This window comes from Takifugu flavidus, chromosome 11 (genome assembly GCF_003711565.1).
Source record: "Takifugu flavidus isolate HTHZ2018 chromosome 11, ASM371156v2, whole genome shotgun sequence".
Taxonomy (NCBI): domain Eukaryota; kingdom Metazoa; phylum Chordata; class Actinopteri; order Tetraodontiformes; family Tetraodontidae; genus Takifugu; species Takifugu flavidus.
This window is the reverse complement of record NC_079530.1, coordinates 11,366,691-11,391,638: the sequence shown is the minus strand read 5'-3', so window position 1 is coordinate 11,391,638 and position 24,948 is coordinate 11,366,691. Positions and strand designations below refer to the sequence as shown.

Sequence of the window (24,948 nt, the reverse complement as noted above, 5' to 3'; positions counted from 1 at the left end):
CTCCAGAGACTTTCTCAGATACCCTAAGCAGCTACTTAGCGTGAGATTTGCCAGAGGAGAGGGCAGAAGTCCCATTTCCACCTCGGCAAAATGAAATCAGAAGCCTCAGGGGATCTGACTCTGACCTTCCGAGCTTTCACTACCGCTGAGTGATTGCTGAAATATAAGAGGCTTCACGGTGTGAGACACCACTGAGTGCATTTGGGTGTGAGACAATAGACTTTAATTATTAGATTTTAATTAAAATTCCAAAATACCTCATTAAATGTGCGTTCTACAAACAGGAAAACCATTTTCTACGTCAAGCTGTGGTGCCGGGCAGTTTAAAACTAAATACCAACTTTGTTTGTTTAATATTCAGTGGACAAGAATTTCTTTGGTTTGTTCCAGACCTGCATGCATTTTATTGGCCTGTGTGGGATTTGGGCAGGAAACCAGAGCTAATGCCCCCTCTCCCACTTCAAACGGATGCCAGGCACCCTTAAATGTCACAGGGTGGTTAGAGAGTAGAGGGGGGGTAGTTGAGGAGTGAGAAGCCAAACAGAGACCTCCAGCCACAGCGGAGCTTATCAGCATAGGCTGGATGGAGCGCCGCTGAGGCCGCTAAGGCAAAGCAGATGCAGCTCTGTGCCACTGTGTGTCTGGTACGGCCCGGGTCAGCGTGAGGTGGTGGTCCAGGAGGGAGGCCACTGTACAGCTCAGGCTCAGTGCGGATGAGCCGCGGCTCCTGCTCTTCATCGCCCTGACTTTTAGAGCAGCCGCTGTTGCTGCAGCACCGGCCTGGAAACGCCGCGCTGCCTTTGGGTCACTCCGGTTCCTGCCCATTCTTTCTGCTCCTGCCAGCGGCGGCGTTTATAGGATTTTGTCTCATTTTCTCCAGCAGTAATTAATTTCCATAAAGGCGGTCATGACACATTCTCTCCTCTCACCACATTGTTGTGCTTCCTGAGCTCCTCCGTTACAGATCATCTGAGTCAGGGAGTAAATGAACAGATTGTGGCGAGGCCGACTTCGATTTCCCACGTGTGTGACAAAGGCTCTCAAATCTCCATCCTGCCTTTATCACACTCCTCCCTCCCTGTTTGTTTGGCAACCAGAAAATACCATCTCTCAACAGGATTATAGGCAGGTCCCTGTCATTATTTTCCTCTGCCAAAGCCTTCAGTGACCGCCTCAGATGACCGACCTCTTTGCTCGTTCTCATCAAACGGAGAGCATCATCACTTCTCCTCTCATGCTCTCTGGACCTCTGGGGTCTGGGTCAGGCTTTAGTAGTGTTTGCTCTGTCTCTCAGTCAAACTTGCATGATCCACTGCCACTTAACCAAGGAGGGGAAAAAAAGCTGAGAAAGGAGGCATTTCCGGGCCCGGGGGGGATGGGGGGATGGGGGGGGGGGATTTCTACACCACTGTGGATTGCATTACAGACGACACACCCAGTTTCTTTTTTCCTAACCAAAATCTTACACATTGATTACTAATCTCTGCAATCTCAGCGTCTAAGCTTTTAGAAACAGACTTGAAGGTGCAGGCTCCCAGACATGTATCCGTCCTTTATGACGTCTTTTCTGACTCTGTCCTCAGCTGTGTCTCATCAGGACGCCATTGTTTGCTCTGGAATCGCTGTGCTCAATGTTAAAAACAGAATTCCTTATCATGTACTGTCGTCTGTTTCTGTCCGTCTGTGTGCTTATTTTCCCGACAGATGTGATTTGCAACACGGAGAGATCCACATGGACATAAATGTTGTCCTTGGTTTCCAGTCGACCAGAAATGTGTCTTTTATAGCCTGTCCACCCACCACAACAATATGGGTCCTAAAGTACACGTGGACGGGCGGCTTAAAAAAAGAAAAGCAAAATTCAAAAGCACAGTTTGAGGAAAAAAACAGGCATCTATTGCAGCAATTATCCTCACTTATTAAAGTTTAATCACTTCACATAAACAGTGTAATCAGATGGCTATCGCCTTCTGCGGCGGCGTGGTTTCTATGGAGACCGCTTCTCCGTCTGAGCCCAGGAGCAGAGGCTGCTGCTGGGACAGGAGCGATGGCGGTGGCTGGCGAAGGACAACAAGCTGGGCACTGGCTCCCTGGAGAAGAATGTCCTCCAGTTCTTTGAGAGTGGCGCCGACCACCGGGACGCCGTTCACCTCCACCAGCCTACAGTCGCGCACACCAAGGCGTGCAAAAACACAGCAGGGAAAAGGTGGTTGTAGGAAAACAACATTTTAGTGCTCAAGACAGAGAAATCGTCATCAAAAGGGAGAAAAGGGTAATTTGGCAGGAATTTCTCTGCAGGCACGGGCAGGACCTGCTAAAGAAGCACGGAGGAACATGTGCAGGTCGATCCCTGTTTTCAGTCAGGATGAGGGCAGTGATGTCATGTAGACTTCTTCGGAAGAGCAACGGACCATCTCAGTCTGGGCGTGTGTGTGAAGGTTTGGTGTGTGTGAGACAGAAGTTGTTATAATGCAGAAATTGCTTAATTGCATTTAGCTCTTTAATCTGATCAATTTTAATCTTTAGCATCCAAGAATGTTCCGACATTTTCTTTCCTCTGGGGCAAAAATGCAATTTTCCCCAGCAGACGCAGAACATGAATGTGTGTGATGGTGAGGTGGCCCTTAGTTAACCGGAACCACATAGTTACCATTAACCACAGTTTAACTGCTTGGGTTGAATTGGGTTTATTGTGCGCGTGTGTGTGTGTGTTTGGGTGGGGGGGGGTGTTTTTTGTTACCTGTCACCCACACAAAGGTGAGAGTTCGCCGCCTCCACCACCACTAGTCCGCGGCCTTCTGCGCAGCCACACGTGAACCCATAATGGCCACCGGGGCCGTGGCTCTCGTGGACAGCCAGCAGCATGGCTGGAGACTCCAGGGACACCAGCTGGGTCAGACTTCCGATGGTGGAATTCTTCCTCTGAACTTTCTCCTGAGGGTAAAACCAACAGAGAAGAAGAACGGCGTCTGTAGTTGGGATTATTATGAGCTTATTTTAGCGTAGCAACTACTCAAATGTGCCCCAAGCATGTTTTATCTAAGTTGTAGAGTCAGTACAAATACCAAAGGGAAATGAATGAAAAGTGCTGGTTTAATGATGATCGTGGTTAAATGGTCCAGGTCCAGAGACAGTCTGAGCTGCCAACCACAGTGTAATGGCACAATCCCTTCGTTTTTCTCTTTGGGCAGGCCAGCCTTCCAAATTTCCTGTCTCTGCTCATAATGCTAAGCTAAGTTAAGCATCCTCTGCTTATGTTTAATGGAAAAATAACATTGGCATCAGATTTAATTTAACTCCAACTCCAAATGGGTAAAGAAATGGGTAATGAATGTATCTTTCTTGTTGCTGTTTGACCTTGAAAACACAAAACTTGTAGTTGTTTCAAAATGGCAGCTTTACTGCATTGAGGGATAATAATATGCTAAAGTCCCCAAATGATAAGAAGACCACTTTAAAACGAGGACACCACTGAGCTGCAAAGATGAATCCAAAGAAACACAATTTGCAGCTCAGAGGGAGGAAAAAACACAACAAAACCAAAAAGTCTCACCACAGAATTCCAATGCTAATCTGGCCTATTGGCATGCTCCCCCTCCCTTCCCCCGATGGCATGTGAACACCTCGCAGCGATACATGCCGCCTTGCACGGGTCAGGGGTCAGAGCTAAGACTTGTGTCTCCTCAGACAAGAGGGCCAGACAGGATATTTTCACGGAAACACTGCAGAACCCCCCTCGAAAAACACCCTCGAATTCCCTCCTTTTCCTCGTAGTCTGGAAACTCACCAAGAGTCTGAGGAATTTTCTCTTCATATTCTTGTTGTTTATCCACAAGAGCTGGTGAAATCCACTACTGTCCGTGCAAGAAGGAGAAGAACTCACACGCAACACACAATTAATGGGGGGCTAATTTAAACAGGAGAGAATCATTCCACTGGGAAAACTGCTGGAGTTATAATTCAGGAAATTTCTTTGTGGAGGGGAAAGGAGGTGGGATAGTGTTTCTTGATCTGTGACTTTGGAATAAAAGAAAAAAATGGCCTTAAAAAACTGTTCACACTGAGTAACAGTGTTCTTCCCTGAAAACATGACGCTCCGTGTCCCTGCTGTGATTCTGTAATTCCCCCCCCTCCCTCCCTCCCCCCCCCCCCACATGTCGATTTAAACTGAGCAAATATCTAAGAGTTTTCTGGGCGCTGGTGTAATCATTCTAATTTCCCCTCCTTTGAGTGTCTCTTTTTGTAGCTTATTTAAAATCATTTCCACCATTTGTTGTCCCTCCTTTCATTCCCCCCCCCCCTCTCTCTCTCCGTTTTTTCCCCTTCGCCTTCCTTCTCGGATGCTTTATTGAGCTCCAAAGGATCCCGGAGATTAGGCTGCCGATGATGAAATATTTCCTTGCCGTCTGAAACCTACGAGACCAAACGCGGGGCGGTCTGCTCCTTATTAGAGCAGCGCTCCCATCAGTTTCCCAGGCTGCTCCTCGACTCTGACCTGTGTGTTAACTCTGATTGGGTCATATGATAAACATTAGCGCTGCTACTTTTCCCACAAACTCAGCACCTAAAAAAGCGCGGCCCCGGGGCAGCAATGTGACACAGGGCATCTTTCAAAGCAGAAGCCGCGTGTGTCCTTTCATGGCACCTCGTTAGGGCTTCTCCAACGGGATAAAAGACTCGCATTAAAAAAAAAAAGAAAGAAAAAGAAGTGGGCTCCTCCGGGAATAGACGGAGATAGTTTTACACATGCTGGCCCATTTCTGCGTTGTGCTCTCCCAGTGGCTTTTGTCACACGCATTCCATTGTTGGCATGGTCACAGGCTCTCGGATGTCAGCACAAAACATCATTTTCGTGGATAAAGTGCGTGTTCATCCCAACAGGCTGGTATCCACTCCCACGATGGGACTAACTCCACAGCTTAATGAAACAGAGGAGACTGAAGGGGCCTTTGTGCTGCTGGCCACGAGGAAACAGAGGATCAAAGATGATGGCCATAATAGTGTCAGGCCCAAAGCCGTCGTCTTAGGAGGCGTGTTGGAACTTTTCCTTCAGTCAGTTCAGTCAGATGACTAATGAGCATTATTGTGTTTATTCCTCTGTGTCATGTGGCCGTTAATGGTGGGAAAAATGTTCACTAACTCTTCTAATTACATATCAGGGTCAGGTTTATCATTGTTCTGACTTGACTGGGATGTTGAACAAGGTTCTGGGGCCCAGAAGAGCCTTTGCTGGTATCTTACTTTACTAATAAATGCAGTTCTTTTTTTTTTTTTAGTGCGTCATTGCAAATAGGACGATACGTCTGGCTAAAACCAACAGAGGTAGAAAAACTGTTCTTTGGTGTGAGGAGGAGGGAAAGAACGACTGTTGGAGCCCGTCCTTCTAATAAGTGCTGTCTCCAAGTGAGTTTTTCAGGGCTCCTTTTAACACTGGTCACCTTAAAGTGGCTGGGGTCAATTCTCATCCCCGAGGGCCGGTGTGTGTATTTACAAGAGCACTCATTGCACACCTGCAGGTCGCTGCAGCGCTCTGAGAGCTTCCCAGGTGCATGCAAAGGTGAATATTAACACACCCACATAGGAAACACACCCTCAGCTGCCAGTTCTGAGATAAAAAGCTCTAAACGCAGTAAATGTGCAGTTTTAGCTGCATCGTTTGGTCAATGATTTGTTGCTTTGAACGGTCACGTGTTACATTTCTGCCTATAAATCGTACGGAAGACGTTTAGAGGGCCCATGAGTTGCAGCCAAAAAGGCCTTCTTCTTTGTCCAAACTTGAATTTATTATTTCATACCACGCATGCTTCTCTTAATAACCAGTGTTATTTTGGTTCCAATCTCTGTTTGCTGTTATTTATTTTTAGAAGTCAAAACACTGTCTGACTCAGTCGGAGCAGCTTTCCCACATCCCAGCGCGGCTGTGTTTCACATCAACCCTCTGCTTCCATCCTGCAGACATGTGAAGAACTAACTGGCGTCGGTCCTGTGAACTTGAGAGTAATACCTTCGCATCAGCTGCGTGCAGAGCGTTCTGGAGGTGAGCCACCTGCCGGTTGAGATGCACCACACAGATCTCCTCCTTAAACACCTGACAGTTCAGCTTCATCTTCTCCAGCAGATGGACATCCAGCTGCCTGAAGGAATTCGGAGTCCGTGTAAGATTTATGAAACATTCAACTTTTATGTGAACTTCTCTGTGACTTGAATGAGCCCAGCACAGATATATGTTTCCTCGGGGAAGCTGTGCTGTTGGATTTTTGCTGCTGTGCCCCCGGGGAGCCGTTATTTTGTTGGATTTTTTCTGCAGCTCAGCTCCTGCTGAACATCCTTAAACACCAGCATTCAACATTTACAAGTGCAATCAAATGAAATATAATGTTGAGAAAAAAATCGGATTTCCTGTCTGGGAAGTTCCTCATTGTTAAACCAGCTCCTTAATTCATACCAGTGGGTTCTCTTACTTCTCGTGAGCAACGTTGACGTGATCTCTCAGCGTGTGCACCTTCTGCTTCTTATCGCTCAGGCGGCCCTTCACCAGCTCCAGTTTCTGCCTCAGCTCAGCGGAGTCGAGTCCGTCTGCGCTCACGTCACCGTCTGCGCTCTTCAGCTCAGAACAGAATGCCACCAAGTCGTGATGGAGCTGCTGGATCTTTGGGTTAAAACCAAAAATGAAATTTGTGTATATTGTCAGGTAAGGAGATGAACTGGCCCCGAGTGATCTCTAGAGATCCTGACCTGACGGATGGCGTTCTGCAGCGCGTCCACCTGCTGGTTCAGCTCCCGGATCCTCTCCTCTTTAGCTGTGTTGATGCTGGTCTGTCCAGAACACTTTGCCTCTGGGTCAGTGTGGGAAACCGTGTTTGTTGGCTTCTCCTACACAAAGAAAAAGGCACCATGTTTGGCCCGTTATGTCATGTGACTCCAGACAGATTCAACACAAATGCAAATGATCTCACGATTTTGCACAAGTGCAGCTCCAGTTGTTTGTTGTCTGATTTCAGCAGGCTGCCGATCAGCTGATCCGACGGCAGTTTCTCTGAAGCTCCTGCAAGCACACGTACGTGGAAAATGTAGATTACAGGTGGATTTTTGTGTTTGGCTCAGAGCCGAGTGGCACCTTGGGTTTCCGTCATCATGAAGAGGCTCCTGTCTTCTGTCACTCCCAACATCCTGATGCAAGAATCCATCACTTTTCCCACCGTGGTTTCCTTTGGCGTTCTGAGATGAACGATCTGCTCTGCCACTGTCACACAAACACGTTCACATGAAGCATCAAATTCATTGGCTAATTACAGTTATTGACCCACTAAGCCAGGGGTGGGCAAATCCAGTCCTCGAGGGCCGGATCCAAGCCAGACCTTCTGTCCTACAGCTAAACACCTTCACCTGGGGCTCCATTTACCTTGGTGGAAGCGATTTCTCCCTGGTAGGATGCAAAACCTGGCTGGATTCCAGCCTTCATGGATTGGACTTGCCCATCAGAGGGGGTCAAATCCATTCCTCGAGGGTTGAATTCAAGCCGGGATTTGCATCCTACCAGGCAGGAAATGCTTTCACCAAGGGAAATGGAGCCCCAGGTGAAGGTGTTTACCTGTAGGACAGAAGGTCTGGCTTGGATACGGCCCTCGATGCCCACCCCTGCAAAGCCATCTACACTGACCTTCGACCTCACTCACCATTAATAGTGATCTCTATTAGATGAGAACTCCTGGGTATCGTGTAGTTTGGGCTTTTGTTCCTGAAAGAAGCGTCTTTTTAAACACGACAGACCCTGTAAATCATAATAGAGCTCGGACACTTGTGAAAATGTGCACCTGAGTTTGAGAGAACGCTGACGCATGTTCAAGCAGCTCACGTGAGGAGACGATTTCGACTTATTCATCGACGCCAGAGCCGCTGCGAAAGTCTGAAGATCGCAGGGATTCGGGGATTCTGCGGAAACATCGGCAAGACGTCACGTTCAACGCCTTCCTGGCCGTCCGTGTGTGTTCAGGTAGGTGAAACCGTACCGAGCAGAGCGTCGAGCCTCTGGGTGAGCTGGGTGGGAGGGTGCAGCTCGGTGTAAATGGCCGACAGCAGTTGCTCCCTGTCCTCCACCGTGCTGATGCGGAGGGTGTGAAGAAGGTCCAGGCTGGCTGAGGCGATGTCAGCTCCACAGAGTTTGGCCTCTGGAGGCAAATCACCACAAGAGAACTAGTAATCAGGCATGTGTAAGAAGGTACATGGGTGGGGAATCAAATGAAGAAAAGAATTTTAGTCTGCAAGTTTGCACATTTTAATCGTGACTCAGTCGTTTCCACCTGCGCCTCACTCAAGTGAAGAACAAATTAGCTGACAGATAGTTGCTGCTGATGTCAGTATGAATCACTTATGGTGCAACATCAGGTCTGGGAAAAGAGTCATCAGGAGGAGGGCGGCATTCTGTACCTCTGATGAAAGGGAGACATTTCTGCAGCCCGATTCCAGTAAACCACCGGCAGACTTCATCTGTGTTCAGCTTCCCCAGAGATTTGGCCCGCTGCCGGCCCATGTCCTGAGGAGAAGGAGCGGTTACATACCTGCTGTTCAACCACAACCTGCCCAGCTGAAGCACAATCCTCCTCATCATTATGTAACCGTGCTCTATGTCCTGTATCCCCCTGCAATCCATCAAAAACCTAATTATCGGAGGGATTCATCCGGCTTTGCTGCTGTCAGTTATTCATGTTACGACAAGCGCGTGTTTAACTGTAAATAAATGTCCACATCGGGAGAGGTTGTATGCAAATGTGGCAGATTTCTGTCAACTGCGGCAGCAGGACAAAACCACAACAGTGATGTGGAAAGAGCTTTGTCTTCTATTAAGATCATCACAGGTGATCTTGAGGTTACACAAGGGTGAGGCTTGGTTTGAACATCCCCTCTAATTTGAGCCTATTGACGGAGCGAAACGCAATGCATGCTACTCCAAAAAGAGGTCAGAGGTCATGATGCCAAAGTGTCAGTTCCGGTTATACCAAAGCCTGATTATTACATTCAAAAAAAAATAATCTGCTTGTAATTGAGGCATGCGAGAGAAGTAAATATTGTAAAGTAAATATTGCTAAATGAATAGAGGGAACAATCAAAGCAGGAGAAGCACTCTCTCCATTTAGTGTTTCAGCAAACACGTGGACTGAGGATATGAGCAATCTTGCTTGGCAAATCCTGGACACAAAGACTAAAATCCTGAGTTTATTTGCAGAGTCGTTGCTTTGGCAGAGCAAGGGGAATTTAACCAGAGCATATTCTGTAATTGCAGCGGCTCTGGGCTGTGATGGGGCGACCCTGAAGGCCACTGTGAGGGTTCACTCTACCTTCTCGGAGAGGCTTCCATTCTGATCCTCTGACGGAGGCACATATGAAGCTGCACAGAAGGCAACAAAGACGAGATGATTGACTATTTTTTTAAATGACAGTTATTTGAATTCCGCCTAAGAGAGCTGCAGAAATGACTCACCAAGGGTGGAGCGACGCTTCTGCTGTGTATCCCTTTCTTCTCGACGGTCGGGGCTCCAGTTTAAAGGAAGAGAAGCTGTGCTGCTGGTCAACACCTCTCCTTCACTGAGCGAGCGAGATATCAGCCTCTGGAAGGCAAAGGTTCAGTTCGACTCCTCCAGTTACTGAACTATTTTAGGCATCAACTGACACATTTACCAAACAAATCACCTGAAGAGCACATTTTACTTATTCGTTTCTGGTTACCATGGAGGTCAAATGTTGGTGTGGTGCCTCGTTAAATTTGCCTGGATTACAGTGATGACAGATGACAGAGCGGAGGATTGGCAGTTCCAGAGAAGCCGTTGTTCAGCTGTTGCCGTCATTGGCCTTGTTAGCCAACACCAGCCATGACAACAGATGACACGGTCGTGTGAAGACCTTATGATGACTGTATGAGTGGGAGCTGGAATTCTGACGAATGAGTTCAAATGGAAGGAATGAGTGCACGCAAAATTCTGAATTCTGAACATCTCTGCTCATCATTGTCACCCTCGCCTAGAGGAGCAGCAGGTTTTGGGGGGCTCCAGAATCCTCAACCATGATTTTTATTGGCTATTTGGGCGCCGAGTCTTCTGATGTAACGTTAAAACAAAGACCGAGTGACAGGTTAACGAGGTCAAAACTGGGACCATCGTCAGAAACTGTTGGATTTCCAGCCCGGTCTGAGCGATTTACAGTCGGTCTGCATGATTGGCTTCAGGAGCTGCACAGTTTAAATCGAATAAAGCACCTTTATTTCAGGAATGTGTGGCGAATCTCGGTGAATCCCTTTAACACATTGCAGGCCTTGTTGTCCAGGGATAGAGCATGTGATGCACGGAGATCATGGGAAGGCTTTTTAGGGTGAAAAAGAATTGTTCATTGAATCATTCAATGAACAAACCATTTAACCTGCTGGTGATGAGATGGATCCATGTCGGCGGTGCGTGGGAACAGACAAAGATCAGCTCTCGGCACGTCGGCGACCCTCACATCTCCGTCACTCGGCCGGTCTGTGTAGAAATACAAACAGTGAGGTAATAAATGAAAAATTTGGTGGCTTGTGTTTTATTTGGTCTCTGTCTGATGGCCAAACTAATTAAAGTCTTGTTCTCATCACTCGGTGCTTTGGGATTTTGGCCTTTTCGGGCTTGTACAGGTCACCGTGTCTATTTGAAGCACATTAGCTAATGCTGATTCTGGACGCAGCGCGATGGGGTTACTTGGCAACCCATTAGACACACTAATGTCCCCTCTGGTCTATCACATAGTTCCCTGAAACGCTACATTTTTTCCCACAGAGAGTCTAAATTCTTACATTTTCCAAAAGTCCACTTGGTCATCAAGCAAATATCTTTTTTATGATAACAAGCAAGATGAATGAGGCTGAGAACCGTGCCTCAGAGGAGAGGTTCTCAAGGCACCGGAACACCGCTGTGATAGAAACGGACGTGAAAACAACCATTTCCTCTTTTTTTTGCGCTTCCAAAGTTTTGAAGCATCAAGACAAACACGCAAGAATATCATTTGGAATTGTTAACCCTGCAGCGAAGTGCTGCCTCAACTTTAGAACACATGTTTTTCATTTCAGGGGCCTGCTTCTGAAAAGATGGGCTGAGTCTTTATGGAGTCAGAATCAGATAAGACGATGTAATTGGTTTAAGTGTGTCAGCAGTGGAATCTTGTCTGAGTTCTGCAGTATAGTACAAAGGCTGGCGGTGGGGGTGGGGTGACACTTAGCTGGCACGCTCTCACCTGGTTGAAGCACGGTGAAGATGATTAGAAAGTCTGGTTTCCTGCTAAGTGATTTAAGAAAACATGATGGTCGCACTCGTCTCAGCCTGACCTCAGACACATGTGAGGGAGATCACTTCCTGTCTCGCTGTACGACTTCTTTTACGAACACATCAGAGAAAAGACGCAAGATAGAGAGCTGTCTGGGAATGCTAATGAAGGGGAGCAGGAAATCCACCCTACCACAGCCATGTTGTGCATTCACCCAGCCAGGAAAAGACCAATCCAAACAAAGCAGGACATGAAAGTGTTTTTGGCCCGACACGATGCTGATGCTGCCCCGGAGGCTGAAATTGCCAATAAAGCAGAGACGGACTTCGCTCCCAGGCTAATGCGCTTCAGACAAGTCAAAGCACGAGCACTGGTGGTTCCTGAGAACATACAGGCACTTTGCATGTTTGCAAGCTGGAACAGTTTTGTTGTGTGAGACGCACCCATGCGGGGAAGGGGGGGGGGGGGGGGGGGGGTAGTTATGCCAAAAGCTGACTCAGAACTTTTCAGCATAATTATGTTGTGAACAGGCAAATGTGATGCTTATCGTTTACAGTATTATTGTCCACCTTTGGCAGAAAACAAATGGAGTCTTTGAGAGATGAGTGAAGGAGAGCATGCTGAGTCATGGGAACCCAAAACCTGGGAACCCCCTGCTCCGACGTGCACTGGGAATACTGGGAACATGTACAATGGCCAAAAGGGATCCCAACAAAGGAGAACTTCTGCAGCTCCCAAAGGAGGCGTTCGAGATACTGTAGCCACGTCACGTCATGACTGCAATTTCATCCCATTTGGGAGCTGAGATCAAAACAGACAGGTAACGCGTGAGGTCAGCAGCAGGAACCATCATCTGGTCTGAATGGAAACAAGCACTCCGCAGTCTGACTTAAACCGGAAAACTCATCCAAGTTGCATTTGGAGTTTGTTGCCAGTGTTGATGCTGCCTATTAGAGGGAAAAGGTTGATTTTTAACCAATTCTGCTGAAATAAAAAAAAGGGCCACGAAAACGAGACCATTTTAATGGAAACTGAGACAGAGACAGGACTTTGAAACTCAATCTGTCTGCTGGTCGTCTGACAGTTTAAATAATTTGCATGAAATCTTTGAATCTAACTTTGATGCCACTGAATTTTTAAGAGTTGATGTCAGCATGGTTAAAGGCTGAAGTGGATTCTGGCTGTAAGCGATTCACATCTGCCCCACAGTCTCTACTAAACCAAATGTTTAGCATCGAGCCTTTTTTTTTTTAGATAACTCGTACTTTGCAACAGCTTATCTCACTGTCGCCTGTAGCTAAAATGAAAGTTTTGCTTTGGTGAAAACAGCGAAGGAGGCTCACTTTTCAGCGGGTGTTGATGGAGAGAAACCACATGGCAGGCGCTACGTAAGAGGCCAGACTCTGCTTCATCCTTATCTTCCTCTTTGTTTGTCAGAGTGTCCCTTTCTCCATCAAACGGAACTTTTGGCCTCTCGCCCGACTTGGCCACGGCATCAACGCTGGCCTGAGGCTCAGCCTCTTTGCTTTCCTCCTTTGACACTCGTACCGCCACATTGTGGGTCATTCCACCGGGACTCTTGGAACGCTCCGGCTCAGGGTCCACGCTTCCCTCCAAATTCCCGTCAAAGAACCGAGCTCTGTCAGCTACAGCAGCAGGAGTGGGTGGGATCAGATTAATGACAGGTTGTTCCAGGAGACTTCCAGGAGCTTCTGGGTTGTCAATACTCATCTCCTCTCGCTCTTCTTCATCAGTCTCACCTGCAGCAGTGGTGATGTCCACGTTAGCATGGGGTAGGACTGTAAGGGAAGGCAGAGGCTGCAGTTGTTTCTTCCTCAGAGGTCTTGGGCTGACAGTCATGGAGGTGGCAGAGCGAGCTCCGCTGCTCCACAGGGTCACGTGGTCTTCCTCCAGCAGGCTGAAGCTGCAGTTAACTGTCCCCAGATCCTCTACGCTAATCTGTATAGCCTCTCCAGATCCATTACCTCGCTGACCGTCATTCTCCTGTAAGGAATCCATCCCGTCACTTGGCAAACAGGAGCAGCAGAACCTGCGTAAACACCGTTGGATGCTCTTTCTCCGCAAATGCCTGAGAGGCAGCTGCTTCTTTGCTCGCACCATCACAGCAGTGGCTCAAAGCTACATCAGCTATGTTGCTAAAAATCAGATATTTCTGACTAATTCGTAGATTCGCTGAGGAGGGGGCGGAAAAACCTGGACCAAACCCCGCTCGCCACGTCAGGTGAGCACTTAACATGAAAGTAGTCCTTTGATATGCTAAACGGCCTCATTGTAACCACAACCGTGGCAACCACGGTTTCTACAAACATTTACATAAATCACCTCTAAGGTTGTTACTAAAAAAATATGCTGTCGAAACGGGAGAATTAGCCAGCACGATCTCACATGTGATTGTTTTGGGTCTTCAGTTCCCTCGGGGTCATCTGTAGGTGGTCTTACAAACATTTCAGGTGAGAATATGGGCTGGCGGATGCTTAGTTCTCTCAACCCCTATAGGATCAGGTGACATTTCCTCCGTGCACAGGCCCGGTCCTGCCCAATGCATTATAGCTCATCCAACTGCGGCTAAAAACCATTTGACACACCACCCACATCGAGGGCTTGTCTGTGAAGTTGATATTGATCGTTAGCTCTCACGCTCATGCATTTACAGTGGAAGGATGGCAGCGACTGCCTCCCCCCACCAGCATACGCCTCACCTGCACCTCACCTGCGTTTGTTTAACTTTTACTTTTTGGGGTTCTTCTAATTTTACCCTCAGAAACTAAGACATTCCTGTGTGTGAGTGATTTATGCACAGCCATTAAGAGGCGTCATATAGGAGTCGAGGAAAAACCCTCATGTTGATGTTTAAATCTGCCGCAAAGGTTGCCTTCATTTAGATTATAACAACGCTGGCTATTACCCCAAATAAAACCTGACCTCAGACACAATAACTTGGGTTTCAAAACTCTTTGGCAGTAATGTGATTTCTGTGCACTGGCAGGAGATAGAAGTGTAACTGGTTAAGTCTATTTATCTATACTTCCACGCGATTTCCATGCAGTAAATCTCCAGGGAGGTTCATGCTATAGGCAGAAAATTGCAGCGCTTTGATTAAGACAGATACAGTGAGGCGCTACGCAGCGGGGTGAGAACTGCTTATATGTCCATGTCAGTCAAGAACCCACAGGGTGGTTTGTACAGGGAGAAAATCTCCCCTAAAAGGAACAGCGAGGCCTCAAAATTAGCAGCAGATGAGAAGCAATTTTAATTCTGATGTGCAAAAGTGGAGCTGAGAGCCAGGGTGGAGAAGTGAGGAGGACACACAAAAAAGAGCCTGAATCACAGCTGCAAACCATTTTAAGAGTTGAGATTTAAAGAGAAAAGTACAGTTAGAAGAGGGGGAATGTGAGAGCAAGGGTCTGTGGCATGATGGTGGTCAGTACTGTGACATCAACAGCTGGGGGCAGTAGATGAAGCCCAACGCCACAGTGACATCAAGCACAGCCCACCACCATTTTGAAAGACTTTATTTGGTATTGTCAAGTTTGGATCAGTTTAAACCACACAAGCTTTTTACTCACAGCCTGATAGTTCAGCTCGGCTGATGTTTTCATCTTGGTTTTCATGGAATATCAAGTTTAGCCATAATCCGTTTTCCTGTGCACGATGAACGAATTCCCGTTATTAGGCAGTAAAGCAAAAAAAAAAAAAAAACTTTTTTAAAGGTGGCTTTTCTTGTGATAAATGTTGACAGACAGCAAAGTGGGAGAAGAGACAGAGATGAATGTCTCCCAGCTGCTGCAGCCTGGGGCCGAACCTTTTGGTCCGAGTGACGATGCAAATGTCAAACTATTCCAGTTATTTCTATTCTACGCAGCCTGCTCACCTTTAGCCAGGCAATCATGATGCTACACGGACGCCGTGCTCCGCCATCGGTGAGGACTCACATCGTGCTTCACGGCTGCGAGGCCAACATCAACAGTGGGACCTCTGCTCTCAGTGGGCTCCTCTCTAAAATACCCTCACCTCTTGCTCAGACATGTCGAACATTTCCTGTCATGTTTCCATCTGCATCAAGACTCCAGGCCCATATGGTTGAGGCCTCAATGACATCTGCGGTGAACATGACCCTGATTGGCCATACGGGGAACTCACAGGCGCTAGAAATAGAACCTTTTCCCGCCCTCCCCCTGCAGAAAAGGCGAGTTTCTATAACAACCCAGAAATTGGACTTTAAACAGGCCAGATGCAACATGAGACTCCTCTCAGAGCCAATGAATTTCAACTTTCACCAGCGCAACAAAGGGGAATTTTCTTTTCTAGCACATTTAAAAGTGGTTAAAGCCTTTTTTTAAAAATGTTGAATATAAAATAAAAGGTAATTCAGTAGAAATTAAATATTGCCGGGTAAGTGACCAAAGTTGGATAGAGAGCATTTCAACTGCAACTTAAAACCGTCTGTCTCAAGGTTTTTTCAGTTCATACATGTCAAAACGCATTTTTTTCCTTTTACGATTGCAACAGCAAATGAGCTGAGCCTGAATCCGAGGGGCCACGTTGGCACACGTGGTCGGTCTGGCCTCAGGTCAGCCGTGGAAGCCTCCATCCACCTCTCTTTATGCCCTCAGAGACGCGTACCAATGTAGTGGCATGTGTGTGCGTGTGTGTGTGTCCGTGTGTGTGAGAGAGTGTGTGTGAGAGAGTGTGTGTTTGGGGGTCTACAAAAACAAACATATCAAACCGAGGATGTTGAGTTTCCAGTCCAACATAACAAACTTTACCACAAAGTGTCACTTACACACACGAGGCTGTTTTGTTTAGTGCGATCTTCCTGTTTGTGTTCACCACCACCGGCCGCTCTGGAGGCTGGTCCGAGCGTGCCAAAATATGTGCAGCTTCCCCTGCGTCTGATACTTAATAGCATGAGAAAAGGCATTTTAGGGGGGGGGCCCGGAGAGGGCAGTGACCTTGAGAACTTCTGGGCTGAACTTTCTCCCCATCTCAGCTCCCCCCTCCTCACCCACCAGCCCTCTGCTCCCTAATCAATTACCGTTGGCAGTCAGGAGACCACCAGTGATTAGCAGCAGCGGGGCGGACGCGGTTTGGGGGTTTTCACTGAGGGATGTGGGAGCCCTGGGGGGGTCCTAGAAATGACTTTGATCAAAATGTCGCCTTAAGAACAGCAGTATGCTACAGGACCCTCCCTGCTTGAAGTGACCCCCAGTTTTATTTCCGTGCAGGACTGAAAGATGGCATCCTTTGGTAATTTGTGCGCCAGATCTGTTGCATGTGAGCGGACAGCTGCAGATCCAAACACTGATGGCGCTCACATACGCACGAGCCACGAGCGACGGGCTCGAGACAGCAGCAGAAGACCACACATAAACACAAACCTTTTTTCATGTCATTCGGGACTTTGAAGCAGGGAAGGAAATCATTTACAGGCTCGTTTTTTATGAGAATCTGTCGTGTTCCCACGCCCAGTGTGGCATTAATGCTCCACAAAATCAGTGGTCTTTGACTGGCTGATCGGCTCCCTGGAATCTGGATGCATCTGTGACGTTGAGCGAAGTTTAATTGGACAGGAGGAACTCTTACACCGAGCTGCCCCCTCCTCTTTTCTTTTGTTCTCTTTTCCTTTCCATCTCGGAATCTTCCAGCTCTCTTCCTTTGTTTTATGGGTCCGTCTTTTACAGAGTGAGAGTGTAGCTTGCGTCTGAAACCCTGGCCTGCACTCGTGCACGTGTCAGGCAAGTCTTCAACATCGATCCCCCAACTCTTGTTTTATAGTCGGGCACAGTTTACGAAGCGGGCTGGGTGAGAGGGCGGGGGAGATAAACAGAGAGGGAAAGGATTCGTTCAAAAAAGATAAACGAGGAAAAGAGAAAAAGGCTTGAGCGAGACTCAAACCTGCTTCACAACAGCAGGCTGCAGCAGCGCTTTCTGAGGCCAGCTTGTCCTCCAGTGCACACAATTAAAGACATTCTGAACCACCGGAAAGCTCAGCCAAACAGTTGCGTCTACATTTTTCCCATGGGAACACGTTTCATCATTGCAGACACTGGCGTGGCTATCGCTGCTGTTGTGCGTGCTGAGGTGTCTTCAACTGTGGGAATAATAAGAAAAAAAAACCTGTGAAGAAGAAAACAAAGTCCATTTCAGCTCCAGTTAAAGGGCCAGCAGGGAATATGACACATGAAGTGCAACCTGAGATCCCGCATCGGTAGTTTTGGGATCCGCGGTACTTTTTACCACTCTGGGTTTTGTTTTTGTCCTAACTTTCTTTTTTTTAAGTCCGGTCACTGTGATGTCTGCAGGCGGGAGCATCTGAGCCTCATCAAGCAGGAATTTCAAAGCTGCTGTCATGTGTGTTTAGAAAAAGGGGAAACTAAAGACAAAGGCACGCTATTTGCAACTTGTCCGTGTTGCAGCCCCTTTGAGGTCTCCTAACGATGCCTCATAGAAATCACCGCAAATTAAATTCAGCACTTGGTGAAAAGCCAGATTAGTGCCGATAGGATGGCACAAAGGGTGTTAATACGCCGAGCGGCGCGGTCGACACAGGCCGGGCCTGGAACACGTTACCCACAGCTGCCAACACTGACCTATATTCACCAAACCAGCTCAAAGGTTTCTTAACATCTATTGTGCAAATTCCATGCAAAGCACACCACTGGAATCATCCAGACCCCTCCCCCATGACGAGGTACGGCGTCCTTTGAAGGCAGTGATTGGATTCTAATTAAGTCTGGCGGGTGACTAGATGGTCCATATTGATCGGGAGGGATGGGGCAGATGTTGTAAGGAGCGTGTGTGTGTGTGTGGAGGTGGGGGGGGGGGGGGCAGACACGACCCTCACTCTTAAACCAAGAGAGAAAAGTGATTTCAAATTCAATTATCTTCTTTGAAGGAGGAAATAGTGAGCAGATGGCAACAATGGCCACAGGCCTCACGGCCGTCAGCGGCTCCGCGGACGCCTTTTCTCCAGGACAAATTCACCGTGGCTTCATGAGGTTTTCATAGAAAAGGGGAAGTTTGCCAACAGGTCAGTGGCAGTAGAGACAGGACAGACGTCCAACGAGTGTTTCAGTAAATTCCCTCTGACTCTAGTATCTCCCAGTGCCTCTTTATCTGATCAACACTGATGTTTTTGTGGACAGAAAAGGCGTCGGGTTCTTCATCTTCTGCTGTGACGTTTAGCAATGACTCGTTCCACCTACGTTCGCCCGTGTCAGTAAGTAGGTCACTCCGAGGAAATGATCCCGGCTGCTTATGAATCATGATCTCACAGAGGGTAAACTTGGGCCTGGCACTTTAAAGGGCAACTGAATGTCTCTGACATGAGACATTTGGACTTTATTTGTGTTCTTCAAGTATGAGGACAAAGAAGAAAAGCATGACCATGTCGCCCGAAAGGGAGGAGAAAGGATCATTTTGAAATGAAGGAAAATAAACAAATGTCTCTAAAATGGCACATTCAATAAATCAAGGCACTGGCAAGAGAACCACCACATTTTGGGTTAAAGTCTGCTTAAACAAGAGAAGAATTCCTTTCCTTTTTGAGTGGGATGACAGGTCTTAAACATAAACTGAAATTTCTGACATATAAGGCTTCAGAATAGATACCATTTGTAAAATGACTGTTTGCCTTTAACATAATGATAATAAAGCTCTCTTTGTCTCTAATATTTTGTCCCTGTATGTGGAGGCCAAACAGTGACTTTCCAGAAGGGGGCAGCGCGTTAGACAGGAAGTAGACCAGATCACCGTCATGACTTCCTGTCAGAGGAAACGTAGTGGTAGATAAATCCAACTTTAGAATGACACCTTGAAGGAAATGCTGCTAACATCCCCCTTGGTTGTTTACCACATCGGCTTTTTATCAGAAAATGAAATGAGCACTTATTCTGCATTTTGGTCGCTGCATGTTTCTCTTTGTTCAGCCACATTTTGGATGCCGCCTCTGTAGGAAAGTAATGGAAACTGGAATTTAAATGGAAACTGGGGGTTCAATGTTCAAAACACAAACATAAGCCTCAGGTTTATCTTTAGTCTAATCCATTAGTACAAATGCCAGCCGCCAGAGGTAAACGGACACGCAGACTAAAACAACAGGATCAGATGCCTCCGTGCTGCTGCGGTGCCATCCAGCGTTTAGAGGCACAGCCCTGACCCAGGTCCTGGTTAGCTGAGCCACACTGCACACATCACCAGTGTAATGAGCTGAGCCAGGTTCGTGTTGTGCATTTCTAACGTGTGCACGTGTGTTTGCATAACTCAGGCTGATGGAATGCCTGTTAAAGATGGACCACAACGGTAAAGGCTGTATACATTATTACAGGGGTGCGTTTCTTTGCCCTTTATTTCTTCTTTCCTAAATGGATTATGGCATGACGGGCTGACTTTGTAGTGCACAATAACGTGTATGACATCGCTCAGCCCTCTAGAAAGGCAGTGCAGTAGAATGGGAACAAAGACAGTGTGCACATGCGTCACCTGTGATGGCTCCCACCGTTCAAATGAATCACCATTATTAGGAACAGGTGGGTAATGCTAGACATTCTCAGAATAAAGGCCCAAGCACACAGTAAAGGGTCATTTACTGCCCCGAAGAGGCTTTTGGCTCATTCATACTCGCTTGTCACACAATTGTACAGACAATTGTAAAAAAAAAAAAGTCTTCTTTGGTGCTTTATTGAGTTGAAAAATTCCATAAGCTTATTACAACGTTCCAGCAGCAGCTCTCCGGATGTGTGACTTACTGTGTACCGAGTGCTGATAAAGCCTGAGCACGGGGCATCGCTAACAGTGTGATGCTGGAAACGCAGCTTTTTTTGCCTCTGATGACTTATCCAGAAAGTCTCTTTGTAATTTTAGTTTGCAAAGCTGTAAATCAGGTTGCTCTGTTCTGCTGTCACAGACGAAGGATCCTGTCTGTTCTGTGTGTCGTTGAGATTCTGTGTTTCCTCCCGCCGACGTCCCCCTCAGGGGGACATTAGTGGTGCACATCCAGGCACGCTAACCAGCAGCAGGCTGCTTTAGTGCTCAGGCTGCTGCAGGTTGCTGTGTTGCCTTGACCTTTATTCTGGGTCTGGGTTCTACTCTGGTCATGAGGCCATGGCACATTCTGCCCAGCTTGTGTGGGTTCTGTCCCGGTGTTCCAGTTTCCTCCAACAGTCTGATCATGTGAGGGTGGCTGAAGACTCTAGGTTTGCCCTGACCCGGTGACCTACCCAGCAACTGTGACCCTGATTAGACACAGAAGTAGAATCAACCTTCCCCTCAACCTTAAATGTGCCTTGTTTGACTTGAAACAGTTTTTGAAATGATCTTTTTTTTTCAGATTCCTCCATATTTATGAACACTGATAAACAAATAAAAGATGGCGATAAACGCGTCTGTGGTCGGCGAGTTTGTGTCCTGTTGGAGAACGTTCTCATCCTCCCTGCTGTGTTTCCCTTTATTAGATTCACCACCGTCTCATCTCCAGCAACGTGCCGTCTAATCTCTCCAAAATCACAACAGTATGTGTTCAGATTGACGGAGTGCAGATCAGCCCGGGGGTCATCCCGAGGCAACAGGTCCGTGTTGTCGCTCTGATCAGGATTTACGCCCTTTAACAAAACCCCATCCCTAGCAGACCTCTCGCCACATCCCAGGCCTCGGTGGAATGTGGGGGGAATCTGACGGCAGACAGGAAGTCCTTATTGTACTAGTGCAGAGATCCCGGAGCCAGACAGAATACAGGAGCGATGTCATCCCTGGCCGGGCCAGGCATATCTTTGTGCTTGCTCACTTTGTAACAAAGACGTAAATAAACACTGTTACCCCCACCGGTCTTCAACTGTCATTCCAATTAGGCAGCGTCGTGATGGAAAGCCGGGGCCTGTGTTTTTCCCAGCCATGCCGTTACCTCTGACCCCCGCGGCTCGTGCCTGAGGTGATTTTCTTTATTAGTCTGTGGGGTCAGTATTGAGCCCCGTGGCCGTCGGTAGTTGGTTTAAATCTGCAGAGTCAACACTCTGCCTTCCTGGCTGTTAGCTACATTAGCACACTGAAGGCCCCCCCACTCCCACTCCCCAAACATCCTCCCTGGGTCCAGATAACATCTCTGCCCTGTGGATTCACGACCCTGCCAAAAGCCTGAGCTCCAAAGCTTCCCCATATGTTGGTGCGGCGTCTGTTCAACCTGAGGCTCAGCAACGCAGGCCAGAAATGTCGCACAACTTTAACTGTGTGGCCCCTTTAAACTGATCTTTGTTGAGCTGTTCTTTGGATCTCTATCTGAAAAGAACATTTTCAAGCAAACTTTACGGATGACCTGCGAATCCCAAATTACTGCAGTTTGTCCTGGTCACAGGTAATGACCTCAACCATGTCACCTGCTCGACTCTGGAAGGGCGGAGAATCATGACGGGCTTTGTTATAATAATCCTCTATGGAGGATTTATAATCCCTGTCAGATGGAGAAAACAACTATCGCTCTCACAGGACGGCTTGTACGCGATACTTTGTTTTATCGTTGTGAGAATAATTCAGCTCTGATTCGTTTCCCGATGACCCGTCATTAAAAGTGAACTCGGTTCCCACTCTCCTGTAACCCCCAGACTGACCTGAACCTAATCTGGGAGCATCTCAGCTATACAAACTCCCGTCAGCCCGAGTAAAACGATGCCTTGTTGCTGGTGGTCTCAGCAGACCTGCAAGAACAATGGATCAAATGCAGGCCAAGAAGCTTTGAAGTATTGTTCCAGCTCCCTCCCTCCATTACCCCCCCCCCCCCCCCCCCCCCCCCCCCCACCCATTTGATAACTCCAGCTCTATCTGTCCGAGAGAAAGTGGCTGATTGTGAAGGAAACGGGAACATTTCTGATGTTGCTATCTCGCCAGCCCTCGGTAGCAGGTCAGGGTGGCTCACAGGTCGGAACCTGGACCAAAGTTCAGGAATTCTTTACACATATCAGCTTTTACCCAACACACGGAAATTTGGTCAACTTTAGAATATTGATGATAAAAAGCTGTTAAAGCTAAAATAACTAATATGTTGATTTAATATCTGTTGTTTGACGCATTTCTAGCTATATTTCTTTAATTATTTTCCTTTGTGTGGGCATGATTAAATCAATAAAGAATTACAAATATGTTTTTACATTATGCTTTTTTTAAGCTTGGAACACCAAGCATTTATTAACCTACATGAAACCGAGATATATATCTTTATTGCTAATTATCTTGGCAGGATATTTTTTATAGAGTTTGTTGTAGGTTCAGAGAGTGAATCTTAATGATGTGATTGATGTAAATGCCCCAAATGGGAATGACTGGGACTGACTAGATCACAGATAATTAGAGTGCATCGTAATCATATAATGTTGACAGTTGAAAATTTAAGAAGCTTTAAAGAAATCCATAGCTACATGTTGCCATTTTCAGAAGCTTGACAGCTGAATCCGCAGGCTGAGTGAGGAGAGAGGCGGCGGCTCTGGTGCTCGGCCCGCTGGAGCACATTTGTTTCTAATCGCCTGGACTTTGTGTCGATCCATTTGTCACCATGACGATGAGTGAATATAAAACTGGGTTTTCAGAACCTCTGCAAAACTGGCCCTCAGCCAGCCAACAAACGTGATGTCACTGCTGGTCTTTATTGTTGCTGTTCATACAATGAAAGTCCACGTTCGTCTGCCTAATGGCGAGATGAGGGAAACCTCTCATAGTTCCCGAGGTGTGAACATGCCCGTGTAGAGAAGGTGGAGTCACTCCTCTGGGGCAAAAAGACCTAAAAACAGCAAGAAGGAGTCAGCAGTAGGTCTAGTTTTGATCTGAATCCCACCCATGGAGGGTCTGACTGGATCACTGTCAGGACTCTCTGTATGAAGACCTTCACTTCCAATTCTTTGCACGGATTCTTTTTTATTTGGGCTCAATTATCGTTTTTTCTTCTGCTTTATGCAGCCATTAAACACGAGACATTACTCATCCGCAAAAAGCTCTGAGATGCAGAAGAAAGGCTCGCTATGATTCCAATATTTAACAGGCTCACAACAGCATGTTTACCCAAAAAACAATCTATAAAACTTTCATTGTGCATTTTACAGAAAAAGCTGAGCTCCAACAACTGTCGAAGGGGAAACTTGGAAAAGCAGGAGCTTCTTTGTGTGTGGATATGGCACAGCGCCGCCAGCTTTCATGAATAACACAATAAAACAGTCAAATAGCCTTTCAGAGATCCTCCAGCTTTCCAAACGTTTGAAAAATGGGACTTTCTCTCTTTTGCGAGAGGAATCCCGAGAAATCTGATCCCCGGGTATCAATCTCTGTCTGCGTGATAAAGACACCGATGACAGAGGAGTTGATCACTGGCCCAGGGTGGGTCCACGCATATTTGTCTGCAGTCATACAGTAAAAGCTGCTGTCTCCACCCAAACTGAAACCACTCAGCAGTCTTGTCTCTCTTCCCGAGCTGTCTGCAGACATCAACTTTAATATATTGTACACACTGCATTTACCTTGGTTCCACAAACCATTTCCACAAGAGAGGACCGCGAGGAGCCTCGGCTAATGAGAAAACAACATGGATGTAATCAGCTTGAGAGAATGGGGGGAATTCTGCAGACCGCAGGAAAGCTATCGCTGGCTGAGGCTTGCTCATGATACAAGCCTGACAGCAGCTCCTGCCAGCTGGCTCGGCCGCCCTGGCAAAACCGTGCCTGGTGGTTAATGGATCAGAAGGGTTTGCTGGGAGCCGCTTCGCAGCTCCAGTTGACTTTGTGTAGTAACACAACCCCATTAGTGCCGCGTTTTCTATGTAAAACAAGCGTGGCATTTACGCTCCATGCAGCACGGAGGCCCCTGTGCAGCAAAACAGAGGAATAAATCAAACCAGGGCAGGCACATCAAAGCAGCCTCGCTTCTCTTAAGTCGCCTGCTTCATGTTGAATCGAGTCATTCTTCATCATTCTCTCAGCAGCGCGTCAAGCAGGCGGCCCGGCCCGGCTCCTTGTGTCACTGCACCTATTACCGTCCTCAGAACTGCCTCAAAGCAAAAACAACACTCTCTTACCTTGATAGAAAAAGGGCTGGGATCATCATCATTCCTGGACTCCGGACGGTTACACTGAAGAAATGATCACTTGATGAAACACGCCGTAAACAATGAGCTGGCACGAGGACCAGCCGGCTGACTGACAGCGAGGGATTAAGTCGTATTAAGAGCGTCCAGATGCGGGGGAAGGTGAACATTTGTTCAGACCGATGCTTGACTGTGCTGACATACCCCGCAGGGGAGGATGAGTGAGCCTCGCAGCCATCTTCCTCCTCTGGCACAACCAGCATTTATCTTTCTACAGCATCAGATTTGCACATTAGCGATAAGTCTGATGGTGGGATGTTGTTTTTCCACTCGCGCTCTCCGTATCACTGCACTGTTTGGGACTACGGCCTGTTGTCTAAAGCTGATTAAGAAAGCCAGCCAGATGGACCCTGGTGCCCACGCCCCGTCTGTGTCATCAGCCCTACTTTTCTGCACAGACATCTGGGTCATGCCCGCATTTTACCGTAATGGCTGAGATTTTGTCATTATTTGTCTGAAATCATCAGACTGTCATTAAAGTAAATCAGTGGAGACTGTCATGTTTTCCTTTATTGCCAATTGAAATATCA

The 24,948-nt window shown here is 47.3% G+C and overlaps 1 protein-coding gene across 3 annotated transcripts; it reads right to left on the bottom strand.

Annotated features, from left to right (window-relative positions):
• Positions 1-1,906: 1,906 nt before the first annotated feature.
• LOC130534073 (uncharacterized) lies at positions 1,907-24,698 on the bottom strand. 3 transcript variants are annotated; one of them, XM_057047946.1, is made up of 15 exons: positions 24,350-24,698; positions 10,411-10,511; positions 9,479-9,605; positions 9,336-9,385; positions 8,428-8,533; positions 8,010-8,168; positions 7,815-7,932; positions 7,677-7,738; positions 7,118-7,243; positions 6,957-7,045; positions 6,736-6,873; positions 6,462-6,649; positions 6,005-6,134; positions 2,741-2,934; positions 1,907-2,160 (listed from the first exon to the last, which is right to left on the bottom strand). In XM_057047946.1, exons 2-15 carry the CDS (start codon positions 10,432-10,434, stop codon positions 1,953-1,955), a joined length of 1,719 nt encoding a protein of 572 aa, XP_056903926.1. In that variant the 5' UTR covers positions 10,435-10,511; positions 24,350-24,698; the 3' UTR covers positions 1,907-1,952. The 3 variants fall into 3 exon arrangements, with proteins under 3 accessions (XP_056903926.1, XP_056903925.1, XP_056903927.1); XM_057047945.1 differs by lacking the exon at positions 24,350-24,698 and adding an exon at positions 12,627-13,616; XM_057047947.1 differs by lacking the exon at positions 24,350-24,698 and adding an exon at positions 11,476-11,624.
• Between the last annotated feature and the right edge of the window lie 250 nt (positions 24,699-24,948).

Bases quoted from the DNA above. Each gene is read 5' to 3' on its own strand.
- LOC130534073 (XM_057047945.1), bottom strand. From the start codon at position 13,404: ATGGTGCGAGCAAAGAAGCAGCTGCCTCTCAGGCATTTGCGGAGAAAG. The intron at 9,386-9,478 runs GTGAGTCATTTC...CCTTCTGTGCAG, and splicing joins GAAGCGTCGCTCCACCCTTG to CTTCATATGTGCCTCCGTCA. The intron at 2,161-2,740 runs GTAACAAAAAAC...GCGCGACTGTAG, and splicing joins CACCTTTGTGTGGGTGACAG to GCTGGTGGAGGTGAACGGCG.